This window comes from Microplitis mediator, chromosome 5 (assembly GCF_029852145.1).
Source record: "Microplitis mediator isolate UGA2020A chromosome 5, iyMicMedi2.1, whole genome shotgun sequence".
NCBI classification, from domain to species: domain Eukaryota; kingdom Metazoa; phylum Arthropoda; class Insecta; order Hymenoptera; family Braconidae; genus Microplitis; species Microplitis mediator.
Genome location: NC_079973.1, coordinates 7,981,698 through 8,004,611, shown reverse-complemented (window position 1 = coordinate 8,004,611; position 22,914 = coordinate 7,981,698). Strand labels below are relative to the sequence as shown.

General features: G+C 26.8%; 2 protein-coding genes across 6 annotated transcripts; one reads left to right on the top strand and one right to left on the bottom strand.

The window, feature by feature from the left end:
* The first annotated feature begins 1,773 nt into the window (after window positions 1-1,773).
* LOC130667307 (eukaryotic initiation factor 4A-like) lies at window positions 1,774-8,409 on the top strand. The gene is made up of 6 exons (XM_057468804.1): window positions 1,774-1,900; window positions 3,424-3,541; window positions 3,628-3,775; window positions 3,866-3,975; window positions 4,788-5,515; window positions 5,577-8,409. Exons 1-6 carry the CDS (start codon window positions 1,878-1,880, stop codon window positions 5,719-5,721), a joined length of 1,272 nt encoding a protein of 423 aa, XP_057324787.1. The 5' UTR covers window positions 1,774-1,877; the 3' UTR covers window positions 5,722-8,409.
* Window positions 8,399-22,769, bottom strand: LOC130667306 (alsin). Of its 5 annotated transcripts, none has more exons than XM_057468803.1 (14): window positions 22,009-22,765; window positions 18,091-19,371; window positions 16,272-16,841; window positions 14,587-15,158; window positions 14,333-14,513; window positions 13,108-13,274; window positions 12,537-12,646; window positions 12,249-12,460; window positions 10,110-10,465; window positions 9,911-9,965; window positions 9,667-9,843; window positions 9,438-9,591; window positions 8,928-9,110; window positions 8,399-8,537 (listed from the first exon to the last, which is right to left on the bottom strand). In XM_057468803.1, the coding sequence occupies exons 1-14, from the start codon at window positions 22,347-22,349 to the stop codon at window positions 8,490-8,492; spliced, it is 4,407 nt and encodes a 1,468-aa protein (XP_057324786.1). In that variant the 5' UTR covers window positions 22,350-22,765; the 3' UTR covers window positions 8,399-8,489. The 5 variants fall into 5 exon arrangements, 3 of the variants coding, with proteins under 3 accessions (XP_057324786.1, XP_057324785.1, XP_057324784.1); XM_057468802.1 differs by having other exon boundaries at window positions 9,911-10,465; window positions 18,091-19,079; window positions 19,146-19,371; window positions 22,009-22,764; XM_057468801.1 differs by having other exon boundaries at window positions 9,911-10,465; window positions 22,009-22,764.
* Between the last annotated feature and the right edge of the window lie 145 nt (window positions 22,770-22,914).

Genomic DNA, 22,914 nt, shown 5'->3' with positions numbered 1-22,914 from the left:
TGTTGAAAACTCGGTTTTCAAAAATTATACCAAAACCAATAACTTTTTTAAAAATTTTTAATTTTCTTAGCAGAGAGTTAAAAAATTTTTGGATTGATATATGATATAAATTATTAAATTAACAATTAGTTGTAAACAATATCCAAAAAAATTATAATTTTTTTACAACAACATTTTCATACATTTTTGTAATCTATATTATTAAAAGAATAAGGAAAATTTTGTTCCCGCCATATCTATATGATAGAATTAGTTAATGTTATTGAAATTGATATCATTAGATAGGTCTTGACTTGAATTTGTACCTTTTCATAGTTTAAACTCTTTTTAATTGCCAAGTATTGAGATAAATAGATTTATCTATATCATTCGAATTACGCGAGAAAAAAGACGATCGTTTTTATTTTCTTTGAATAAATTAATACTTTAATTATTCTGTCTCTAAATATTACTGAATGTCACTGAATATATTATTTATATCGCGTTACTTATTCCAAAGTGACAGATTTTTATACTCCCTTTTGGTTTTAGAAAGCTTCTCAAAGCCAGACAGTGTGCATAGAAAAAAAAAGGATCATTGACACAAAAAATCTTCACTCGCCTAAAGAAAATTTTTACTTACCCTAAGAAATGTTTTGCATTGTGACTTGAAAACAAAAATTTATTTAGAACTAGAAAAAATTACTTGGTGCAAAGAATAATTTTTTGACCAAAAAAAATTTTTCTAGCTCCAAGACAATTTTTGTATTCATTTGACAATGCATAAAATTTCTTGATGCAAATTAAATTTTTTTGCGGCAAAAACTCTTTTTTGTCTGCGTATTTTATAAATTTAGTAGTGATATTTGGGCAGTCAAGTAGTGACTGCAGGTTGCTCGTTATCATAATTTAAATTAACAATTATCAATATTTTGATTAATTAATAATAAGAATATATATATATATAGGGGAGGGAGGGGCAAAAGGGGGTACTTAAGGAAATACCAAGTTTTCGAGGACTCAAATACGCTAAATTTTTTTTTTAATGATATTCAAAGTAAATAGAAGAAATTTTTAGTTACCGTTGAAAAAAAAAATTTTTCATTTCTGCGGGCAAAGTGGGGTAACTCCGAAAAAAGGTAAAAAAAAAAAATTTCTGGATTTTAAACGAATTTGATTAAGTTGAAATTTTTTTTTAAGTAATTTACATGAAGAAAAATTATATTTTACATGTTTAGTGGATACAAAAGAAGAAAAAAAATTTTTAATAGTTTTTATCTTAAAACAAACGTCATTAATATTTTTCAACTTACAATTGATTTTTGAAAAAGTTTACCAAAAAAAATTCAAAGTAACGCTTAATTATATTTACAGAAGTGATTTTGGAATGTTTAAAAACCATTTAAAATATAAAATTTTTTTTTATCAAATTTTGGGGGTACCCCGTTTTGCCTACCCTACCCCCTTTTACCCCCCCCTTCCCTTATATAATAAGAAAAAGAAGAAATATAAATTATTTATTTTAATATATAAATGAAAAATTATTATGTTTTATTTTTTGATAATTAATTCTATTAAAATATTTATAATTTAAATTTACCCACGTTTTTTATTTGTCATTGCAAATAATTTTGGGTAAAAAACGTAATCTCTCCCTTGGTGCAAAAGACAATTAAATACAAATATAATTCCTTAAAATAAATGAAATAATTATGATTATTAGTCAAACTTATCAGTTGATCGATATTGATAGTTATCCAGTAGTTTTTATTGTAGTAAATAAAATATAAAATAATTTTATAATACAGCAGCGCCATTACGCGGTATTTGTACGATAAGAATATTCCCGGTGACGCAATAGGAATTCGTCCTTTCCGTCGCGTTACTGTGAGTGGAACATGTCGTATACGTCTGATCGAAGGCAAGTTCTATTTTTTTTTAATATATATGTCATTTAATAATTACTATTTACCAGTTACAATCATTACTAATTATTCATATCAGCAGATAAACATAATGATTAAGATTGATATTACGTACATTGACAGTAATATTTATAAGTTTTATCCGGAATTAATGAACGCACGAGGTTTTCGCTATCAACATGGCGTGCCGTTGACTTTTTGTCACATTGTACTATAAAATTGGCGGCTATTGTGTTATACTTATTCACATAAATTTATTTCAAATATCTTTATCGGCTTATTATTATTCAAATTATAATTGAACGTCACATTTCTTAACTGTCACGTGACGTATTCATAAGATAATTTTTTACAAAAAAAAATAATTCATCTTATACTGTCATTAAAAACGCGCACGCTTTCGTTTATTTCCACCATGCTCGTGACAGCTCACATCTTTTATTTCTCAACTTTGTCAAGTTTATTGATTTAAATGTCAAATTTATTGTAAAAATTTTTAAATGTCATCTGACGATTTTTTCTTTAATTATTTTAAAAACTTTTTATGGACATAAATTTTTTAATTGATCATTTTTAAATATTTAAAGACATGATAGTAGAGTTAGCAGACATCTGACAATTTTTAAAATTAAAAAATAATAAAATAAAATTTTTTTAACAAAAAAATTAAAAAATGGACTTTTTTAAAATTCTAAAATCAGCTCATGCATTTTTTTAATTGTTTTATTTTTTTATATGTAATTTAAAAATTGTTTTATGTCTGCTACATTTACACTCATTTAAAGACATGCTTTTGCGGTACTTGTGAGTCACTGTCACCTCTTAGTATATATTATTATCTACGTGTGTACAGTATTTATCTGTAATTTTTTCATTTAAACATAATCAATACAGTAAATCTATGACACCATATCCATATTTCACACCATTCACCCATTCGTCAATATAAACAGATCCAATACAATGTCATTTTTTTATACTATGATAGCCCATTTTTAAAATGATACTGAAGTTAGCAGACAATTAAGAATTTTTTGATTTTTTTTTTTAACAATTAAATTTGAAGAAAAAAAAAAATAAAAATATGCACATGTAGAAAATTTAAGAGACTACGAGTGCATTTTTTTTTTATAATTTATCGTTTTTTTTTAAATCCAATAATTATTAAACGTTGGCTAATTTCAGTATCATATTTTTAAAATATCATCGATCATAAACATCACCGTTAATGTATTATTAATTTTACTGGGCTGTGAAGGATGATAATAAATATACAAATAGATGAATCATTAGTTAACATTTACTAGCATTGATTTAGAGAAAATAAGTAAACAAAATTTTTAGGTGATAATTATCAGTATTTATTATGACGTGAATCATCTATTTAATTAATGATAACTATTTTTTTAAAATTAATTAAGAGTAATTGAATTTAAAAATAAATTATTTAGGACAAATATAATTAAACAATAGTGAATTTATTGTTAATCATTTGACGATAATTTTTTTTCTTATACAGAGTTGAAGATCAATGGTCGGACGATTCTAAAAATGGTCCGAGCGAAAGTGATGCACTCAATTATGGAGGACCTCCTGGAATGGACCCTGACGGTCTTATTGAGTCCAATTGGGAGCAAGTAAATAAATTTTTTATTGTTAAAAAAAACCATCGATCGATGAATAATTTTTCATTAGTCTAATTTTTCTTTTATAATTTATCTAGGTCGTTGAGAGTTTCGATGACATGAACTTGAAAGAAGAACTTCTACGTGGTATTTATGCTTATGGGTTTGAAAAACCTTCTGCTATTCAGCAACGTGCAATAGTACCATGTGTGAAGGGTCTTGATGTTATCGCACAGGCGCAATCTGGTAATATTTTATTAATAAAATTAAATGTATCTTTTAAGTTTTTATTGGAAATAATTTTATTACTAAACATTAAGTTAAAATTTTTTTTAGGTACTGGTAAAACTGCAACATTTTCAATTTCAATTTTGCAACAAATTGATACATCATTGAATGAGTGCCAGGCATTGATTCTCGCACCAACTCGTGAGTTAGCCCAACAGGTACGAATTGTTACCAAGTAATTAAACAATTATCTTTAATTAACAATATTATTAAATATAAACGAGCAACCTACAGTCACTACGTGCCTAAATATCACTACTAGATTTATAAAATACGCAGAAAAAAAGAATTTCTTGCCACAAAAAATTTTAATTTGCACCAAGAAATTTGATGCATTATCAATTAAATACAAAAATTGTCTTGGAGCGAGAGAATATTTTTTTGGTCAAGAAATAATTCCTTGCACCAAGTAATTTTTTCTAGTTCTAAATAAATTTTTGTTATTAATTCACAATGCAAAAAATTTCTTGGGGTAAGTAAAAATTTTCTTTAGGCGAGTAAAGATTTTTTGTGTCAATGAATCCTTTTTTTTTCTATGCACACTTTTTTGGCTTTGAGAAGTTTCCTAAAACCAAAAGGGAGCATAAAAATCTGTCATTTTGGAATAAGTAACGCGATATAAATAATATATTCAGTGACATTCAGTCATATTTAGTGACGGAATAATTAAAGTATTAATTTATTTAAAGAAAATAAATACGATCGTCTTTTTTCTCGCGAAATTTAAATGTAATTCAAATGATATAGATAAATCTATTTATCTCAATACTTGGCAATTAAAAAGAGTTTAAAGTATGAAGAGGCACAAATTTGAGTCAAGACCTTTCTAATGATACCAATTTCAATAACATTAACTAATTCTATCACATAGATATGGCATCAAAATTTTCCCTATTCTCTTAATAATATAGATTATATCTTATTCTTTAAGCATAAAAAATAAATGACTAATTTAAATTATTCTCTTTAGATTCAAAAGGTTGTTATCGCTCTTGGAGATTTTATGCATGCACAATGTCATGCTTGCATTGGAGGTACTAATGTGCGCGAAGATATGCACAAGTTGGAACAAGGAGTCCATGTTGTTGTAGGAACTCCTGGTAGAGTTTATGATATGATTAGTCGACGTGCATTGCGCACCAACAACATTAAATTATTCGTATTGGATGAAGCTGATGAGATGTTGTCACGTGGTTTTAAAGACCAAATTCACGATGTATTTAAATTACTTCCTAATGAAGTTCAAGTTATCTTACTATCTGCTACTATGCCAACTGATGTATTGGAAGTATCAAAATGTTTTATGCGTCGTCCAGTTAGTATTCTTGTTAAAAAAGAAGAACTTACCCTTGAGGGTATAAAGCAATTTTATATATTTGTTGAACGTGAAGATTGGAAATTTGAAACATTGTGTGATTTATATGATACTTTGAGTATCACTCAGGCTGTTATATTCTGTAATACTCGTCGTAAGGTTGATTGGCTAACTGAGAGTATGCATAATCGTGATTTTACGGTATCTGCAATGCATGGAGATATGGAGCAAAGAGATCGTGATCTTATTATGAGACAATTTCGTACTGGATCTTCTCGCGTTCTTATCACCACTGATTTATTGGCACGTGGTATCGATGTGCAACAAGTATCTCTCGTTATTAATTATGATCTTCCTTCAAATCGAGAGAATTATATTCACAGGTAATAATTATTTATTTATTTTTATTTTAATATATTAATACTAATGGATTTTATTTTTAAGAATTGGACGTGGTGGTCGTTTTGGACGTAAGGGAGTAGCAATTAATTTTGTCACTACAGATGACAAACGTACCATGAGCGATATTGAGCAGTTTTATAACACTCACATTGATGAAATGCCATTGAATGTTGCAGATTTAATTTAAATCTGACTCTTGGAGACACTTGGTTATATTAAAAAAAGAAAGAAAAAAAAATATTACTAAAGCGTAAGTGAAATAATAAACTCTCAACTGATCTCTCTGATGGTGTGAGTTTATTGATCGAGTTGGGTGAATCATATCGCTTACATAAAGCGACTTACTGAGGGTTTACAGAACCCTTATTTGGGTTACTTTCTATATAAGAGAATTATAAAATTTACGTAGTGGCATTATTGTTTTTTTTTCTTTGAGAAATCGCGTTTCACAACAAATTATTACTATAGTGTTTGTTGCTGTTGCCACTACACTACTCAATACCATTCATTATTATTATTATTACTACTAGCAATAATTATCATTAAATATATTAACATTATAATAGCGGATAAATAATAAAAAGACAGTTAACTGTCAGGCCCACCTGGGCCCGACTTAACAGATAACGAGTGTCGTTACAGTTGTCGATTGTACAGGAATTATAAATGGTTGTCAATATGCAGCCGAATTCAGTACTTTTCGTAAACGTCGCTGCTATTAATCTCATCGGAATTATTATTCCGCTTTTAAACCCTTCCAGTTCAGCATATTGCATTATTTACTTTGATAAATATAATCAATTATATGTAACTTCAAATTTAATATCTCGTTTACGACTTGTTTGTCTGGGAAAAAATTTAGTTGGTTTTTGGAAGGGCTACTTTAATCACAAGCGATGCAGAAGAAAATTTATTTAATCGATTCTAGATAGTTTCAATTTTTATATATCAATAATAAATACTAGGGTGATCCAAAAAATAACAAATTTTTTTTTTCTCGGAAACAGGTTCAAAAGTTACATTTAGATAAAAAAAGATGCCTGTGAAAATTAGAGCTCTTGATGTTAACATTAAAAAGTTCCTCATCGCACTTTTCTATTTCCCATAAGAATAATATGGAATAAAATTTTTTTACGTCTTCTGATTTTTATAAGTAGCTAACGATGCGTCATAGGAATAATTGGCAGGCATATTTTTGTAGGTAATTGAATGCTCTACAAAAAAAGTTTCTTATCATTTTTTGATAAATCTATTTGTTCAAAAGTTATTTGAGGTTGAAGTCGAATTCGTATTCAATTTTGAGATCTTTTTACTTTTCCGGCGAAACTATCAGACCTATTACAAAATATCATGGGACCTTTTTTGTAGACAATTTTATTCCCTAGAAGTTATTTCAAACAAAGTTTTTTCGAATTCCGCATTTTTTTCTAGTTATTTTTATTTTCATGTCGAGCTCTCAAAATCGATCAGAAGACTATTTTTTTTATGAGCATGACATTAAAATGAAAATAACTAGAAAACAATGCGGAATTCGAAAAAACTTTATTGGAAATAACTTCTAGGGAATAAAATTGTCTACAAAAAAGGTCCCATGATATTTTGTAATAGGTCTGATAGTTTCGCCGGAAAAGTAAAAAGATCTCAAAATTTAATATGAATTCGACTTCAACCTCAAATAACTTTTGAACAAATAGATTTATCAAAAAATGATAAGAAACTTTTTTTGTAGAGCATTCAATTACCTACAAGAATATGCCTGCCAATTATTCCTATGACGCATCGTTAGCTACTTATAAAAATCAGAAGACGTAAAAAAATTTTTTTCCATGTTATTCTTATGGAAAATAGAAAAGTGCGATGAGGAACCTCTTAATGTTAATATTAAGAGCTCTAATTTTCACAGGCGTCTTTTTTTATCTAAACGTAACTTTTGAACCTGTTTCCAAGAAAAAAAAATTTGTTATTTTTTGGATCACCCTAATAAATATATAAATTTAAGTTTTTTTTTTTCGTTTATTAAATAACTGTATATTATTATTTATTTTTTCTTATAGTTTAAGTTAATTACTGTTTTTCTAATTATCCAACTACTTAAATGAAGACAAACAATTAGCAAAATAGTAGTTAAAAATTGAAGCCGATTAGATTCTGTTATTTTAGTTTTTTATATTATATTTATTATACCTAAAGTTAGAAAAATTTCGGTTTTTTAATATTTAATATTTTCTCATAAATCAAAAACTTTTCTTCAATTTACTTCCCAAAGAACAAATAATTTAATATAGTAAATAAAAATTAAGTTATTTTCATTAATCAAATTTTAGTTATAATTTTTTTTTATACTTAATTTTAAATTTTGTTATTTTCTAGAAAATAACAAATAAAAAAAAATTATAACTTCTTGAGAATTAATAAGAGAGCGTAGGCTACGTAGGAAATTATTGTTTACGTACATATTATTGATTTTTAGTCATTTAACTTGACTAGGGTATTATATGTTCGGTTGATTTGCGTGACATGATTACCTTATAAATTATTGTATTAATAGAACAGTGAAAATTGATATTTTTTTTTATCAAAAACATTTTCTATAAATTAATATATAAAAAGAATATTTAAAAAAAAAAAAAAAATAATGATAATACTCAAACATGCTAATAAAAAATAAAATAAGCTGATAAATAGTTAGATTTGTTAATTATACTGCCAGTATGTAGTTTAAAAAAATAAAACATGTATACAAACTATGTATCAATAAATATTTATTTATATAAATTAATGTAATATTTCAACTGTAACTTAAACTTTCTTTCAAATTTAACAATTTTAATTATGAGTATAAATTCTATTAGACTAAATAAAGTCATACGTTCAATTTCTTTTTACTTTCATTTAACAATATTTTTTAACTTAATTATTTAAATAATAACAATAATATACAATTTTTTATTCATTTTAATCAGCAATACTCATTTTTTCTTGTAGAATTTGATAATAACAAGCCTAAAATGACAAAAAATATTTTTTTATTAGTACTAGATTATAATTAACAACCTGGGAAAAAATGTTCAGACATGAACAGGCATGGGTCATCAACCCTGATCAGGCATGAAAAATGACCGGGCATTAATAGGCCTGATCATATTTCACACTCCAAACATAATCATGCCTGTTTATAGTTGATCAGATATGAACAGGCATGTCCATGCATGATCAGGCCTGAACGTATTTCACGTTTCAGACATGAACAGGCATGATCAGAAATGAGCAGGCCTGAACGTATTCAGAACTTCAGACAAGATCATGCATGATTATGTCTGACATCAGACATGAACAGACATGATCATATTTGAACATTTTTTCCCGGGAAGAGAAAAAAAAATTTTGTTTTACCTTCAAAGTAGTAAACATTATTCCAAGTTCACCATTTTGAAAAAAAGGCTCCATAAAATCTTCAATAAAATGGCATTCACTGCCTAATTGTAAAACACTAGCACGCACTACTACAAAATTAAATACTGGAAATAGTTCATCCATCGTCCATAAATAACTTGTACCTAATTGTTTTTGTACTGTCTAAAAAATTAATTAAAACAATTATTTTTTATTTTTAACCCTCGGAGTACACACCTCCGAACAGACCTTCGGAGTACACACGGGGTCAAATTGACTATGCATTCTATCGGAATGCAGGTCATGACGTTTTTTGTAGGTAAAACAATGCTCTTTCGAATACAACTATCATTATTTCGAATTAACTTATTTTTAACGGTGAAAAAGTTAATTGAAATCAAACCTAACTTGAAAAATACTTTAGGATAAAAAAAATTCTGGGGTCAAAATGACCCCCAGTGTACTCCGAGGGTTAAATTAATCAAAAAAAAACAAAATAATAATTTTTACCTTTGTCATTTGTTCGAATGTATTACGTATAACTAAAAGTTTTTCTAAAGGTGAGAAGGTAGTTTTTAATTGTTGCAATGTTTCAATAGCTTCAATAAAAGATGTTTCACCATCATTTACATCCAAAGTAATATTAGATTTGCTCCAAAATTTTCTATTTAGTAAATAATATTAAAATACTTAATGTTAAAATTTTATGTCGTAGTACAGAAATGTGCTAAATACTTACTGATCAATATCTAAAAATGCCATCAAAGTTATATCTGGTTGTTTATTCCATTTTTTTAATCTTTCCCAATAAGCATCGTCCTCTTTTTTATTATGTAATGCATAAAGTACAAATAATGCTGAATGTACACGAGGTAGTAAAATTGGATGTAATATAGCTGTGGCACTTATAACTTTACTAAAAAATTATTATTTATATCAATTATTTATTTTAAAGAAAAAATATTAAAAAAAAAAAATAATACCTTTCACTTTGATCATCAGTTTCTAAAACATATTCTTTATCGCCACTTGGTAGTGCTGGGAAAAATAATATAACAATATCATATATTCTCAAAGTTATACTACGTAGTTCAGCAACAGCATGGCTTAACAATAATGGATGAACCCGAACACCTCCGTAACTTGCGGTATATACTGACGAAATTTCAATTAATAAATTACCTAATGGATGATGACGACTTTCAAATGCATTTGTTAAGTAATTATGAATTTCGTTATAACTTATTAATGTTATTTTATCTTGACCAAATTGTGGAATTTTATTAAGTAAATCATTATTATTTTTTTTCTCTGTATTTTTTGATGGTGATCTATCTCTACGTAACGATTTTTCATGTGATTTATTTATAATAACTGCAACATTTTCCCATAATTTTTGGCATTCCAACAATTTATCATTATTTAATGATGAATTAACATTACGAATATTTGGCTCTGATACCCCAAGTTGTTGATAACATTGTCGAAATATTGCTTTCCATTTTTGATCTGGTAGTACACATAACTTACCAAATGATCTAACAATTAAAATAATCATTAATTTATTAATTGTTTACAAGAAAAAAATCTGTATTATTAAGATATATGTCTATGCCATCCCTGATTAAAAATACTTATTGAAAAGTATTGAAAATTATTTCAATTCTTTTCAATCCATACGGAGATTTTGAAAAATATTAAATGGAATTGAAATTTCGATCATTTGAATACTTTCTAATTCTTATAATGGAATTCAAAAGTATTGAAAAGAATTCAATCTTTCATTATTTTAGGAAAAGATTCAGAAAGATTTGAAAATGTGAATTCATTTTAATTTATTTCAATTCAAGTCATAACTCGAAATATGGAACTATTTTAATATTGAGAAAGATTCAGAAAATTTGAAAATTCTCAATTTCTTTAAATTCTTTTCAATCCTACACTCGATCCAAAATATCGAACTATTTTGGTATTGAGAAGGATTCAAAAAGATTGGCAAATGTCAATTCATTTTAATTTATTTCAATTCAAGTCATAACTCGAAATATGAAACTATTTTGGTACTGAGGGAAATTCAGAAAGATCAAAAACTGTCAATTCATTTGAATTTTTTTAAATCCCACACGTGACCCGAAATGTGAAATTATTTTGTTATTGAGAAGTATTCAGAAAGATTGAAAATGCAAATTTATTTGAATCTTTTTCAATCCAACTCTTAACCCGAAATATGGAACTATTTTGGTATTGAGGAAGATTTAAAAAGATTGAAAACTGTCAATTTATTCGAATTTTTTTCAATGCTACTCGTAACCCTAAAATTCTAAACTTTTTTGTTATTGACGAGGATTCAGAAAGATTAAAAATAATAAAAATTTATTCGAATCTTTTTAAATTTTTTGGAAGTTTATAAATTCTTATATTATTTTTAGATTCAATATAATTGAAAAGTATTAATTTTATGTCCAGATGAAAACCTTGTGGAATAGGATTTATTCAAAAGTATTCAATTCTCATCTTTTTCAATACTTTTCAATGAGTATTTTCAATCAGGGATCTGGGATCAAAATCTCCGATTGAATTCCATTGAAACTCAATCGGAAAATAATATATTTTCTGACTCTCAATCGATTTTCATCGGATTCAATCTGAGTTTTTAATAAGGGATATTTTCATGATAAAATCAATGAAACTGATTAAATTTGGTGTCAATGGCCTTGACTCACAAGTCTGCCTTCTTATAATTTCGGAGGTTTTTATAAAATATTAAGTTCCATATTTTAATTTTTTAAAATGTACTTAAATTTCACGCTAATGTTGTTTGCTTTTAAATAGTATATTACATACCTAGGCCAGTAAAATAAGAAAAGTCTCAGAGCACATGTAATTGTTGGCCGAGGCGAAGCCGAGGCTGACAAACATGTGGTCTGAGGCTTTCTTTTTTACTGGCCAAGGTGCGTATACTATTTTTCTGCTCGACGAAGCCGGAAAGTCGCAACTTCGTTTGGGGCAGCGGCCCGAAAGTTGCCACTTTCCGGCCGGAGGGCAGAAAAATTATTTTTTTCTGACGAATAAATTATTTTTTCTTATCTTTATATGCGATGGTCGAAAATATCGTAATTTGTCCCAATGATCAAATCATAGTTTTTTTTTTTAATTAATTCAGTAAGTTTGTTTAACGAATGATAAGATTTGTCTTATTAAACTTTAATGATAATAAAAATAATAAAATATGTAATGATATTAGCGCATTCACGTGGGGACTGCCGATAGTTGATATTAATCGATCAATATGATTTTTCCATCAATAAAAATTTAACTTACGGTGGTATTGCATTAACTTCAGTAAAAATACTAGCTTTTTTAATTTTTAAAGTTGCTGTAACTTTAACCGGTTCATTCCAAGCTCCATGAATGTTACCCTCTAGAATATCACCTGAACAAAATGTTAATATTCCTTTACCACCAAAAATTCCTACTGATTTAAACTCTCCTTCATAATGTGTTTTATCTTCAAAGATCATCAATCCATGACCCTGTTTGTTTATAAATATTTAAAAAAAAAATTTAATTTACTTAATTATAACTCCAATTAAATATTAATTATTTTACCGTCATAATGTCTTGAACAAAAGATCCTTCATAATAAATTCCATCCAATGTTACTATCAATCCACATCCATGTTTAACATTATTACTCCATAGTCCTAAATATTTCTCACCTATTGTAAAAAAAAAGTAGTTTAGAACTTAATTACTATTTATTTATATCACTAGATAATTATAAAAAATATCCTTCATAATTTGTTGTTTCATTTATGATACTTGTCAAGGTTTCAATTTAATTATGCAATTATCTCGTAATCATATTAAAATTTTTATGAATAATTGCGATATCATTTACCAATCCTTGGTAAATCCAATTAAGGAAAAATTTTATAAAAAAAAACAATAATAATAGCAAAGATATCTTTTTTAGTCTTTTAAAAATCTTAAAAATAATTATTACAGACACCGCACATTTTTATTTGAAATTAGTTTTTATAGAAGCTTTTATAGCCATAGATATTATTGAGGATTGATAAATATTTAGGGCTATGTCTATAATTATTCTACCAATGACTTTTAAAAAATATTCTTACAACAAAATGAGACAAAAATAATTTCTAAGTAAATTTGTTACCTGTCAGAATATTATCCATGACACCATATCCATATTTCACACCATTCATCCATTCACCAATATAAACAGTTGCAACAGATGCCATAAATTGTCCTTCTTTTTTTACACCATGGCCATGAGGTAATCCATCTTTAAAATATCCATCATAAACATCACCGTTAATGTACCTATAATTATTTAATTCAATTACAACAAAAATATATATGATGTTTCAACATATTCACAGGAATCATAACGGTTACAAGGAGGTTTACAAGACCCGTCATTGATCAGCTTTAGAAATTAAATTAATCAATATTTTTATTTGAAATTTTTCAGAAATATTCCTTAACATTTTATGATATTGAAGTTAGCAGCCAATTAACAAATTTTGAATTTTAGTTTACACAATTTGATTGAAAAAAAAAAAAAATAAATAAAAATATGCACATGTAGAAAATTTAAAAAACTGTAGGAGCAATTTTTTAAATCCTTTTTTTTTTTTACAATCTGTCATTTTACAAAAAATTCAAAAATTATCAGACGGCGGCGAACTTCAGTGTCATAACATTTTTACAATAGCTGGTATTCATTTTTGTCATATATATAAATTTTAATTTTTAGATATGGCAAAAAGAAAAAGTGATTTTATGCAACAAAATAAATAGAACTTTTAAAATTTTTAACTAAATTTTGAGGAAAATTATTATGATCCTGAAGTTAGCAGCCAATTAAAATTTTTTGGATTTTTTTTTTAACACTTAAGTTTGAAAAAAAAACTAAAAATATACACATGTAGGAAATTTAAAAAACTACAGGTACAAATTTTTCAAATATTTTTTTTTATATAATTTATTGCTTAAAAAAATATCAAAAAATTATTAGACGTCGGCTAACTTCAGTATTATAAATTATTGGATAATAAATGTATTTTGTCATAGAATCAATGAAAAAATTTAACATCCCGAAAAATACAATTATTTTAGTAAATAAAAACAGTTTGATCGGTTTTTTGCGAACATTTTTGCAAATATTGAGTTATTCGAAAAATTTCGAGATACCTTTTTTATATCGCTTTAAATTTTCTACAAATAAGACATCTTGTAAATTTTTTAAAAACTGAATAGCTATTGAGACACTGCATTTAAAATTTAAAATAAAAATTTTGAGTTTAAAATTGTTTTGGGACTCCTGGACTCCATCCACCATTAAGATTTACTCACATAATAAAATAAAAAATACTTACTTGAATGAACCATAGCCGTTTTGTTGACCATCTTTCCATTCGCCCTCGTAAATACCTTGAGTAGATATTTCCATTTTTCCAGTACCGTTGATAACTCCCTTATAAAATTGCCCTGTATACAATTTTCCATCAGCCCACTCCAATTTTCCAAAACCATGAGGTTTACCATTCGACCATCGACCTGATAAAATAATCTTTCAAATATAAATTATTTAAAACAAACAACAATAAGTTAAATAATAATTATTAAATACCGGTATATTTAGCATCTTTGTAAACTGGATGCTTGAGAAATACAAAAGTACTGGTACGATCTCTTGGCGGTGTATGACCAACAACTTTTTGCAGACTATTCTTGATAGCATTTTGCAAAGATTGTAACCATTCATTTCGTTCCGAAGCAGTACTAGTGTAAATAATAAAATAATCTTCTGGTGTTGTTATTGATATGGCATTTAATAATGTTTCAGTATCAGCTAAAGGTTCAACCCATAAAGTAGGTAATGGATGCACTGTATGCGATGTTCCAATTACATGAATAAAACAATCAGTTAATAATATGAACCAATGTGATGAAAATCTACTAGAATTGAGAAGAGAAATTGGATGTGATCGGGATTCTCGTATTAAACGACGCTCAGGTGATCTAAGAAGCTCTATTAATTTTCCAGAATTTTCCCAAAAAGTTTTTGTTTGATCTGCTTCTCTCTGACGTTTTTCACGATCGTCACTAAATCTTTCCCACTTAACTAAAGCTTCTTGAAGTCTCTCAATACCCATATTTGTACCATTACTTTTGATTAAATTTGATATCATAACTTTGTACCTGAAAAAAAAATTTTTTTAGTTTATTTTATAAAATATTTTTAGTCTAATTTGATTACATCTCTATTGATTAATATACACTTATCCAAAAAATTAAAGGAACAAGGAAATTTTATAAATTTTTTAGTGGTTTTTGGAAAAACGAAAAAATAAAAAAAAAAAAACCCGAGTAAAACGTAAAAAGAAAAAGGAAAAAATTTTTTGTTTTATCTCGTTTTTCGGAAAATTTTTTTTTTTTCTCTTTACCTTACATTTACTGAATAACTAACGCAAAAATGAAAGAAAATCCGAAAAAAATTAATTATTTCATTTTGGTAATGATTTCACAAATTAAGGAACAAAACTTGTTCCTTTAATTGTTTTATAAAACTTTGAGCAATCGAGCCGGACAAACGGTTCAATGGATCGATTTGAAAATTTTCAGGGCTTTTGGGGATACATTAAGCTGTAAAATCACCTAGCAACATTACCCTTTCCATCAATATTCTTGAAACAGCGGTTGATCAACTAAAAAACCATCAAATGTCCATTTTTTGTAGGTTTTTCAAATTGATATTAAGGATGAAAAAAATTTTTTTTTTTTAAATCGAAAATGAGGCTTATGCGGGATTTATTCAAGTTTCTAAAGCCGCCCTCAAAATTACTGTGCGACCATTAGTTGCTGAGATATCGATAATCGAAGACAAAAAGATCCTTTTTCATTTGAAGGCTGATATCTCAGCAGCAAGTTGTCGTACAAAGAAACAAAAAAAGCAAATTGTAGCTGAATAAATTTCCTAAACGAGCCTTGAATTGATTTTTCTGAAAAAAATTTTCCCGGCCCCGTGACCCAAAAAACAAAACCGAAAAATTTAGAAAAATTTTGTCTTAAGCTATTTCTTATGATTCCACAAAAACCGTAGCTCAAAAAATTATTTTGATGGAAGATCTTTAAACTAGAGATTTCAAGCTTCAATTTGCTTTTTTTATTTTTTTGATATGATTATTTCTCACAAAAATACAGCCCTCCAAAAATCACTAAAAAATTTATAAAATTTTCTTGTTCCTTTAATTTTTTGGATAACGATATAATAATTTATATTATCACGTAGAGATATAAAATTGCTTATATTACCTATTTAATTGTTGCAAAGGATGTTGCAACGCTGTTACAATTAAATCTTCATTTTGTATTTGTTTCGATTTAACAACAACTTTATCTTTAAACAAACGTACAACAGTCAATGGTAATTCATTCATTATTTTTGCTATATGTACAAAACCACCAAGTGATGTAATATCACAAATAGCATTCAAATAATACCTATAAACTGTTATAAACTCATCGACATTTGCAACTAACGTAACTTCATATGCTTCACAAATATAGTTTGAAAAATCACATAGACTCAACACATTTAATGCTATAAAACTCATTAATTCTGTATAACAATGGCATAGTGTGTTATATGCATTTGATTCTTGTGTAGTATTACTTTTTTTTTTAAATGGTTTTATTAAATGTTGATTAACAATAATCATTTCTTCTAATAAAATTTCTTCATTCGTTAAATCATTAATTACTATACGAAGCTCTTGATTTATGATTGAGCAACAACTAAATGCACCTGAACTTGATACAAACTTAATACAATATTTTAAATCGTCATCAGACATATCTAATTTTACAATTTCATTGACATCACTGCAAAATAATTAATCAAATAAATATCAAATAACAATAAATTAGTGCTGTATAACTTGGCGACTAACCTGGCCATAAAGTTTAACCAGGTTAATTAGTTCATAAGCCAGCTATTAGCTAATTTAAATTAATCGGTTAACTTAGTTAATTGGTTAATCAGTTAAATTAGTTAACTGGTTAGCCGAATAACCAGTTAACTGGTTAATCGGTCAAACAGTAAAATTGATATTTTACTATTTATAAGCTAGGAATTATGATTAAATCACATATCATTAACGTATGTTAAAAGGAATAATATTTATCAGGTGATTAAAATTACTTAAATTATTGAATTAAAGTTTTTTTTTCATAATATGTCATCATAATGAAAATAATTATATAAATTTAAAAAATTCATTATTCTAAAACCTATATTCAAATATTTAAATTTTCTTAATAATAAAAGAAAAATAACTTCAGCATAACGATATCATTTGAAAAGTAAACATGCAGATAAATTACAATCAAATAGTCAAACTGAATACCTTGACTCCAGTGATTCTGATTCTAGAAGTGGCAACGATTCAAATTCAGATTCTTCTCCGATTCCAAAAAAACGAGTCCGAGTGTCTAAAAGCCATATTACAAGAGCGTACGCAAAGCCATATGCAAGAGCGTACGCAATTGTTAAATTTTTTTCTTATAAATATTAAAAATAGTATCAATCCTACTCAACATCCTCTGTGAAAAGTGACTATAAAGTTTATAATCGGAGAAGAATCTGAATTTGAATCGTTGCTACTTCTTGATATAAATGTCAAAATAATTAACAAAATATTATAATAATTTTAAATTATAAATCAAAAAGTATTAATCGAAATGATTTAAAGAACTTTAGTGTGTTCAATTAAAACAATATAAAATCAACTATACCTAGAATCAGAATCACTGGAGTCAAGGTCTTCAGTTCGACTATTTGATTATAATTTATCTGCATGTTTTCTTTTCAAATGATATCGTTATGCTAAAGTTGTTTTTCTTTTATTATTAAGAAAATTTAAATATTTGAATACAGGTTTTAGAACAATGAATTTATTAGAACTATATAATTATCAACTTCACTGTTTGACCGATTAACCAATTAGCTAAGTTAACCGGTTAATTTATATTAGCTAGCTGGCAAATGAACTAATTAATCTGGTTAAACTTTAAGGCCGGTTTAGTTGACAAAATTGTACAGCACTACAATAAATTAAATAATTCAACTTACTTTGATTTTCCAATAAAAAATAAATTATTGTCGAAATTTATTAAACTATGTCGACTACCTGCAGCTAAATCTTTAGCACGTATTTTATTATTAAAATAATTATTAATAACAGAATTAATTAATTGGGGTGAGCTTTGATCGTTTATTTCATTTGGAGCCACTTGATGACAATCATTTTTACCCCATCCATAAATTCTTCCATCTAATGTTAATGCTAAAACATGATATGAACCACAGGATATTTTTTTAATTCCAGTATTGTGTAATTTGTTTACTAAAACTGGTTTAGCTCTGTTAATAATATCACCAGTTCCCAATTGGCCAAAACGTATATCACCATATGTCCATAATTCTGTTCCAAGAATACTATTTCCAGCATCAACTAATGAATTAATACGTTCATTTAATCCTTGCTGTGATAATTCATGATCTAAAGATGCGGTACTTGATGACCATGGAAATTCTTCACATCTTAAACTGTGGGCTAAACTATTGGCAGTGGGTTTATCATTGTCATCTTCATTATGCTCAAAATCTTCTCCTGTATCATCACGTAAATCATTAATATCTGAACTACCACTTACGTGACGTGATAATGTTACAACTTTATCTCCCATTGTTTTAACTCCTTCATAAACTAAATTAGCCATGCTAGACACATTTTGTTTTATTAATCCAGTTGGATTAGATATGTACTCATCTTCTTTACTATTACTATAAGAAGAAACCCATGATAGCTGTCGTGTTAAAAATTGTCTTGCTGCTTCAGTATTTATAAAAATTGGGTTTTTTTTTTCTTTATCATCATTATCTATTGATTCAATATTATTAATAAATGTTTTATTACCAATCGTTGATTTTGAAGTTGAATTACGACCTTTTATACTAAATGATACAGGACTTATGGAAGTAACTGAATTATCTTCAGGATGGAGACCACAAGTATCTGAGGATGTTAAACTCTGCGGAGTTATTATATTTTGCAAACACTGTGGACAAGAATTTACAAATATTTCATCAATATCATTTTCACTGTCTGTATCGTCTTTTATTACTTTTGAAATTTTTCTAGCAACCACGACGTTAAAATTTGAACCACACGCTACTAAAGATACTGTACGTCCATCAAAAAATATTATTTTTTTTGGCGTTTGAGTTTTTATATCAACATGAGGTTGATCTCCACTTCCCCATAATTGTCCATTTTCACTTACAAATAATGACGCAGTGTCACTTATTGCTATATTTTTTATTCTTATTGTTTCATTTTCTTGTTTATATCTGTAATTAATGATACAAAAATAAGAGTTTTTTTTACTACACTAATTAATTAGTGTTTAAATAATTTATTTAATTTTTTAACTTCCCGCTAAGAAAAAATTCGGGAAGTTATTGTTTTCACCCCGATTTCCAAAAATTAAGTTTTCATCAGATGTCAACGTTTTGAGGTCCTAGGAAGCTATTCTGACTATTTTCAGAAGGATGTCCGAGTGTCTGTATGTCTGTATGTGTGTGTGTGTGTGGATGTAAACTCTTCATATCTTTTTAATGAATTGACCGATTGAGATGGTTGAGGTGGTAATCGAAAGAGTTTGTTGGCCGTCAATTTTTTTGAAAATTTCAAATCGATCGATCAAATTGACTCTAAGATATAGAAGAAATACAGAAAAAAAAATTTTTTTTTTTTCAGTTTTTTTTAAATTTCTCAACAACTACTCGATTAATCGATTCCAAAATCTGAGTAGCTTTAGAACTCAATTAAACGCGCCGATTACCACCTCAACCGTCTCAATCGGTCAATTCGTTCGAGAGATATCGTTGGAGAAAAAATAGCAAAAAACGATTTTTTTCGAAAACAACGGCATATAAAAGTATTTTTGAGCTCGAAAATGTATTCAAAACAATAGTTTCGAGCTCAAAGAGCTTGAAAACAGCGGGAAGTTTTGGGGCTGGCCCGCAGAGTCAACCGATAGACCAATTTTTTTATTTGGATTTTAATTCAAAAAATTTTTAAATTACAGTGCTAACTTTTCTTGTAAAAACCGTAATTAATTTGTGATAATTATAAGTCTATTGAAGTCTTACTATGAAATTTCTCGTATTTAAATTGTAGTTATAAAAGAAAAAAATTAATTTTTATTAAAATTATGGTTTTCGAAATAATTAACCGTTTTCAAATAAATATTATTTAAAATTAATCGGCTTAAGGATGATAAAACATCAATTGTTGAAATGAAATAAAATAAATTACATTTTAATTTTAATTTTTATAACACTTATGACGTAGATATCTGAAGTATGTAAATAAGTTAAATTATAATTATATTTATAATTCTTACTGATTTGAGCTTGTCAAAAAATTTAAGTAACTCGCTTTAAAGTTTAAGGAAAATTTTTAACAGTGTACGTAAAAGACGGTAATTTTAGCACGTTTTTATTAATTCGCTTTCATGTGTGTTCGGGTGGAATTTTGTAATTGATTTTAAACTATCTTCCCGATGAGCAAGAGACTAGAAATTTGGAATGTAGCTCATAATTAGATGACAATGCAAGAAAATGAAAACAAAAAACAAAAAAAAATAGAAAAAGAAGAAGTAGAAGTAGAAGAGGAAGAAAAAAAATGAACAAAAATCGTATTCGTTTGTTTGTCTGTTCGGTGCAAATTTTTATCATCAATTTAAAACTAACTTCTGGATGAATTATATTCTTGAATATAGCTTACAACTGGATGACAGATAAAAAACACCGTGTAATCAAAACGCAATGAAGGAAATGGAAAGAAAGCGACGACTAGGACCTCCAACACCATGAATAGAGTCATATATTTAAAATTCTTAACTAAAAAGGATCTGGATTTAATTTGTTTCAATTTTTCTAAGTTTAAATCTTATAAAAAATCATTTTTGCTTGCTTCTCAATTTTATTTTTTAGAACAAAAAAAACAATTAAATAGTTTGATATATTATTGGTAGGTAGATACAATGATTTTATATTTCGGACATGATCAGGTGAAAAGGAACTGAAATAAACCTGAAATTTGTCGCATGTCTCTGTCATCTTATCAAGGTGTTTGAAATCGGTTTCAACATTTCACACACACAAAACTAAGAAGCAGAAAATAATTATCAAAATAAAATAAATTATTTAAATATACCGCGTTTTTAAAACGGACTAAAAAAGTATAAAATAATTTCTCTGAGTCTCATGAGGATTTAAAACCAAATACAGATTCCGAAGCTATGAAAATACTTGTAAGATTTAAAATGAAAACAGATAACTGTGAGAAGTGTAGATAGGAGCTATCAATGAGAAAACTTACACATCGGTTCATATCATTTGCAGTGCAATGAAATTGTTAAGTAGTTGAACTATTAATGCATCAATTATTGGTTGCATGCGCCGCACATTTTTCGTTTTAACCCTTACAAGTATTTTCATAACTATTAAAAATTCACAATCATAAATTTTCAGGCCTATCTGTAAGAAATTTGGAATCTGTATGTAGTTTTAAATCTTCATGAAAAAAGCAAAAATTTTATTATTTTATACCAATAAAAAACTAACTTTAAAGTATATTTATATCAATATATATAACTATTAAAACGAATACTTAAAAATAAAAATATTTCTCATTAGTTTTATGTTGATTCAATAAGAACCCAACTGAAATAATTTAAATATTGTGCAAATTTGGAGATAATTCATCTCAATGTTTTTAAATTCTGATAAAAAATTATACTTAAAAAAAATAAACATTTTTGTATAAATATAACAGAATTTATAAAATGATAATTTTTTAATGAAAAAAATCAATTCAATCATACTCATCGGTATTATTATGGAATTTTAGTCTTACTAGATTGACTGAAGTGTAAACAAAATTAGTTTTGTAATAATAATAAAATAAAAACAACATACCCATGGCTGCAAATTTTAATATCGTCTTTTATAATAATTTTATCGATAACTTGCAAGTTATTTGGGTCCACTGTCAATACATGGCCATGATCATCAACTATAAACAAATATTTCGAATTTGATGCAATATCAACAGCATAAAAATCAATTCGTTTAAGTGTCACAGATAATGATTGATCTTCTAGAACAATAACTTGACCACAATAAATATTGTAGGTTGTCGTTGACACAAATATATGATTATTTATATTAACCAATTTTTTAATAATACCATTAGGTTCATCACCAAATATTAAATTAACTCTTTCTGTACCTTTCCAAAGGTATAATTTTTGTGCCATAATTTAACACTCAAATAATTAATTAAATTTAATATATTCCACATATTTCATGATATTTTTAAATCTTTATTTATATTTTTATTCGTCTTAATTAAACTGCATATTACAGTGGTTATTTTTTTCTTTCTAAATATTTTAATTATTTACAATATTCGTCATATCAATGAATAACTTGTTTGTTTTTTTATCAAACTAATGATAACACGCAAGATACTTTTCCACATAATAAGTATATATTTTATATAGTCTAAACAATTAATTTTATTTAAAGTTATAGATTTTATTGATTAATTATTACTTTTAATTATTTAAATATTTTTAATAACTTTAAGTAAATCAGGTGACAGTTTGTGTTCTTAGACACTTATAATATTGTTATGTATCATGACATATCAATCCCTACCAAACGCACTATCGACATATATATATATATAGTTAACTATAACCTTAGATATATTTATGTTCAACTTAAAATATTGAAATCCTATTTCTATAAAACCTTTCGTTTTATAAACTGTCAATTATTATATTATTTTTATAAAATTCAAATAATATTTGTTTTACA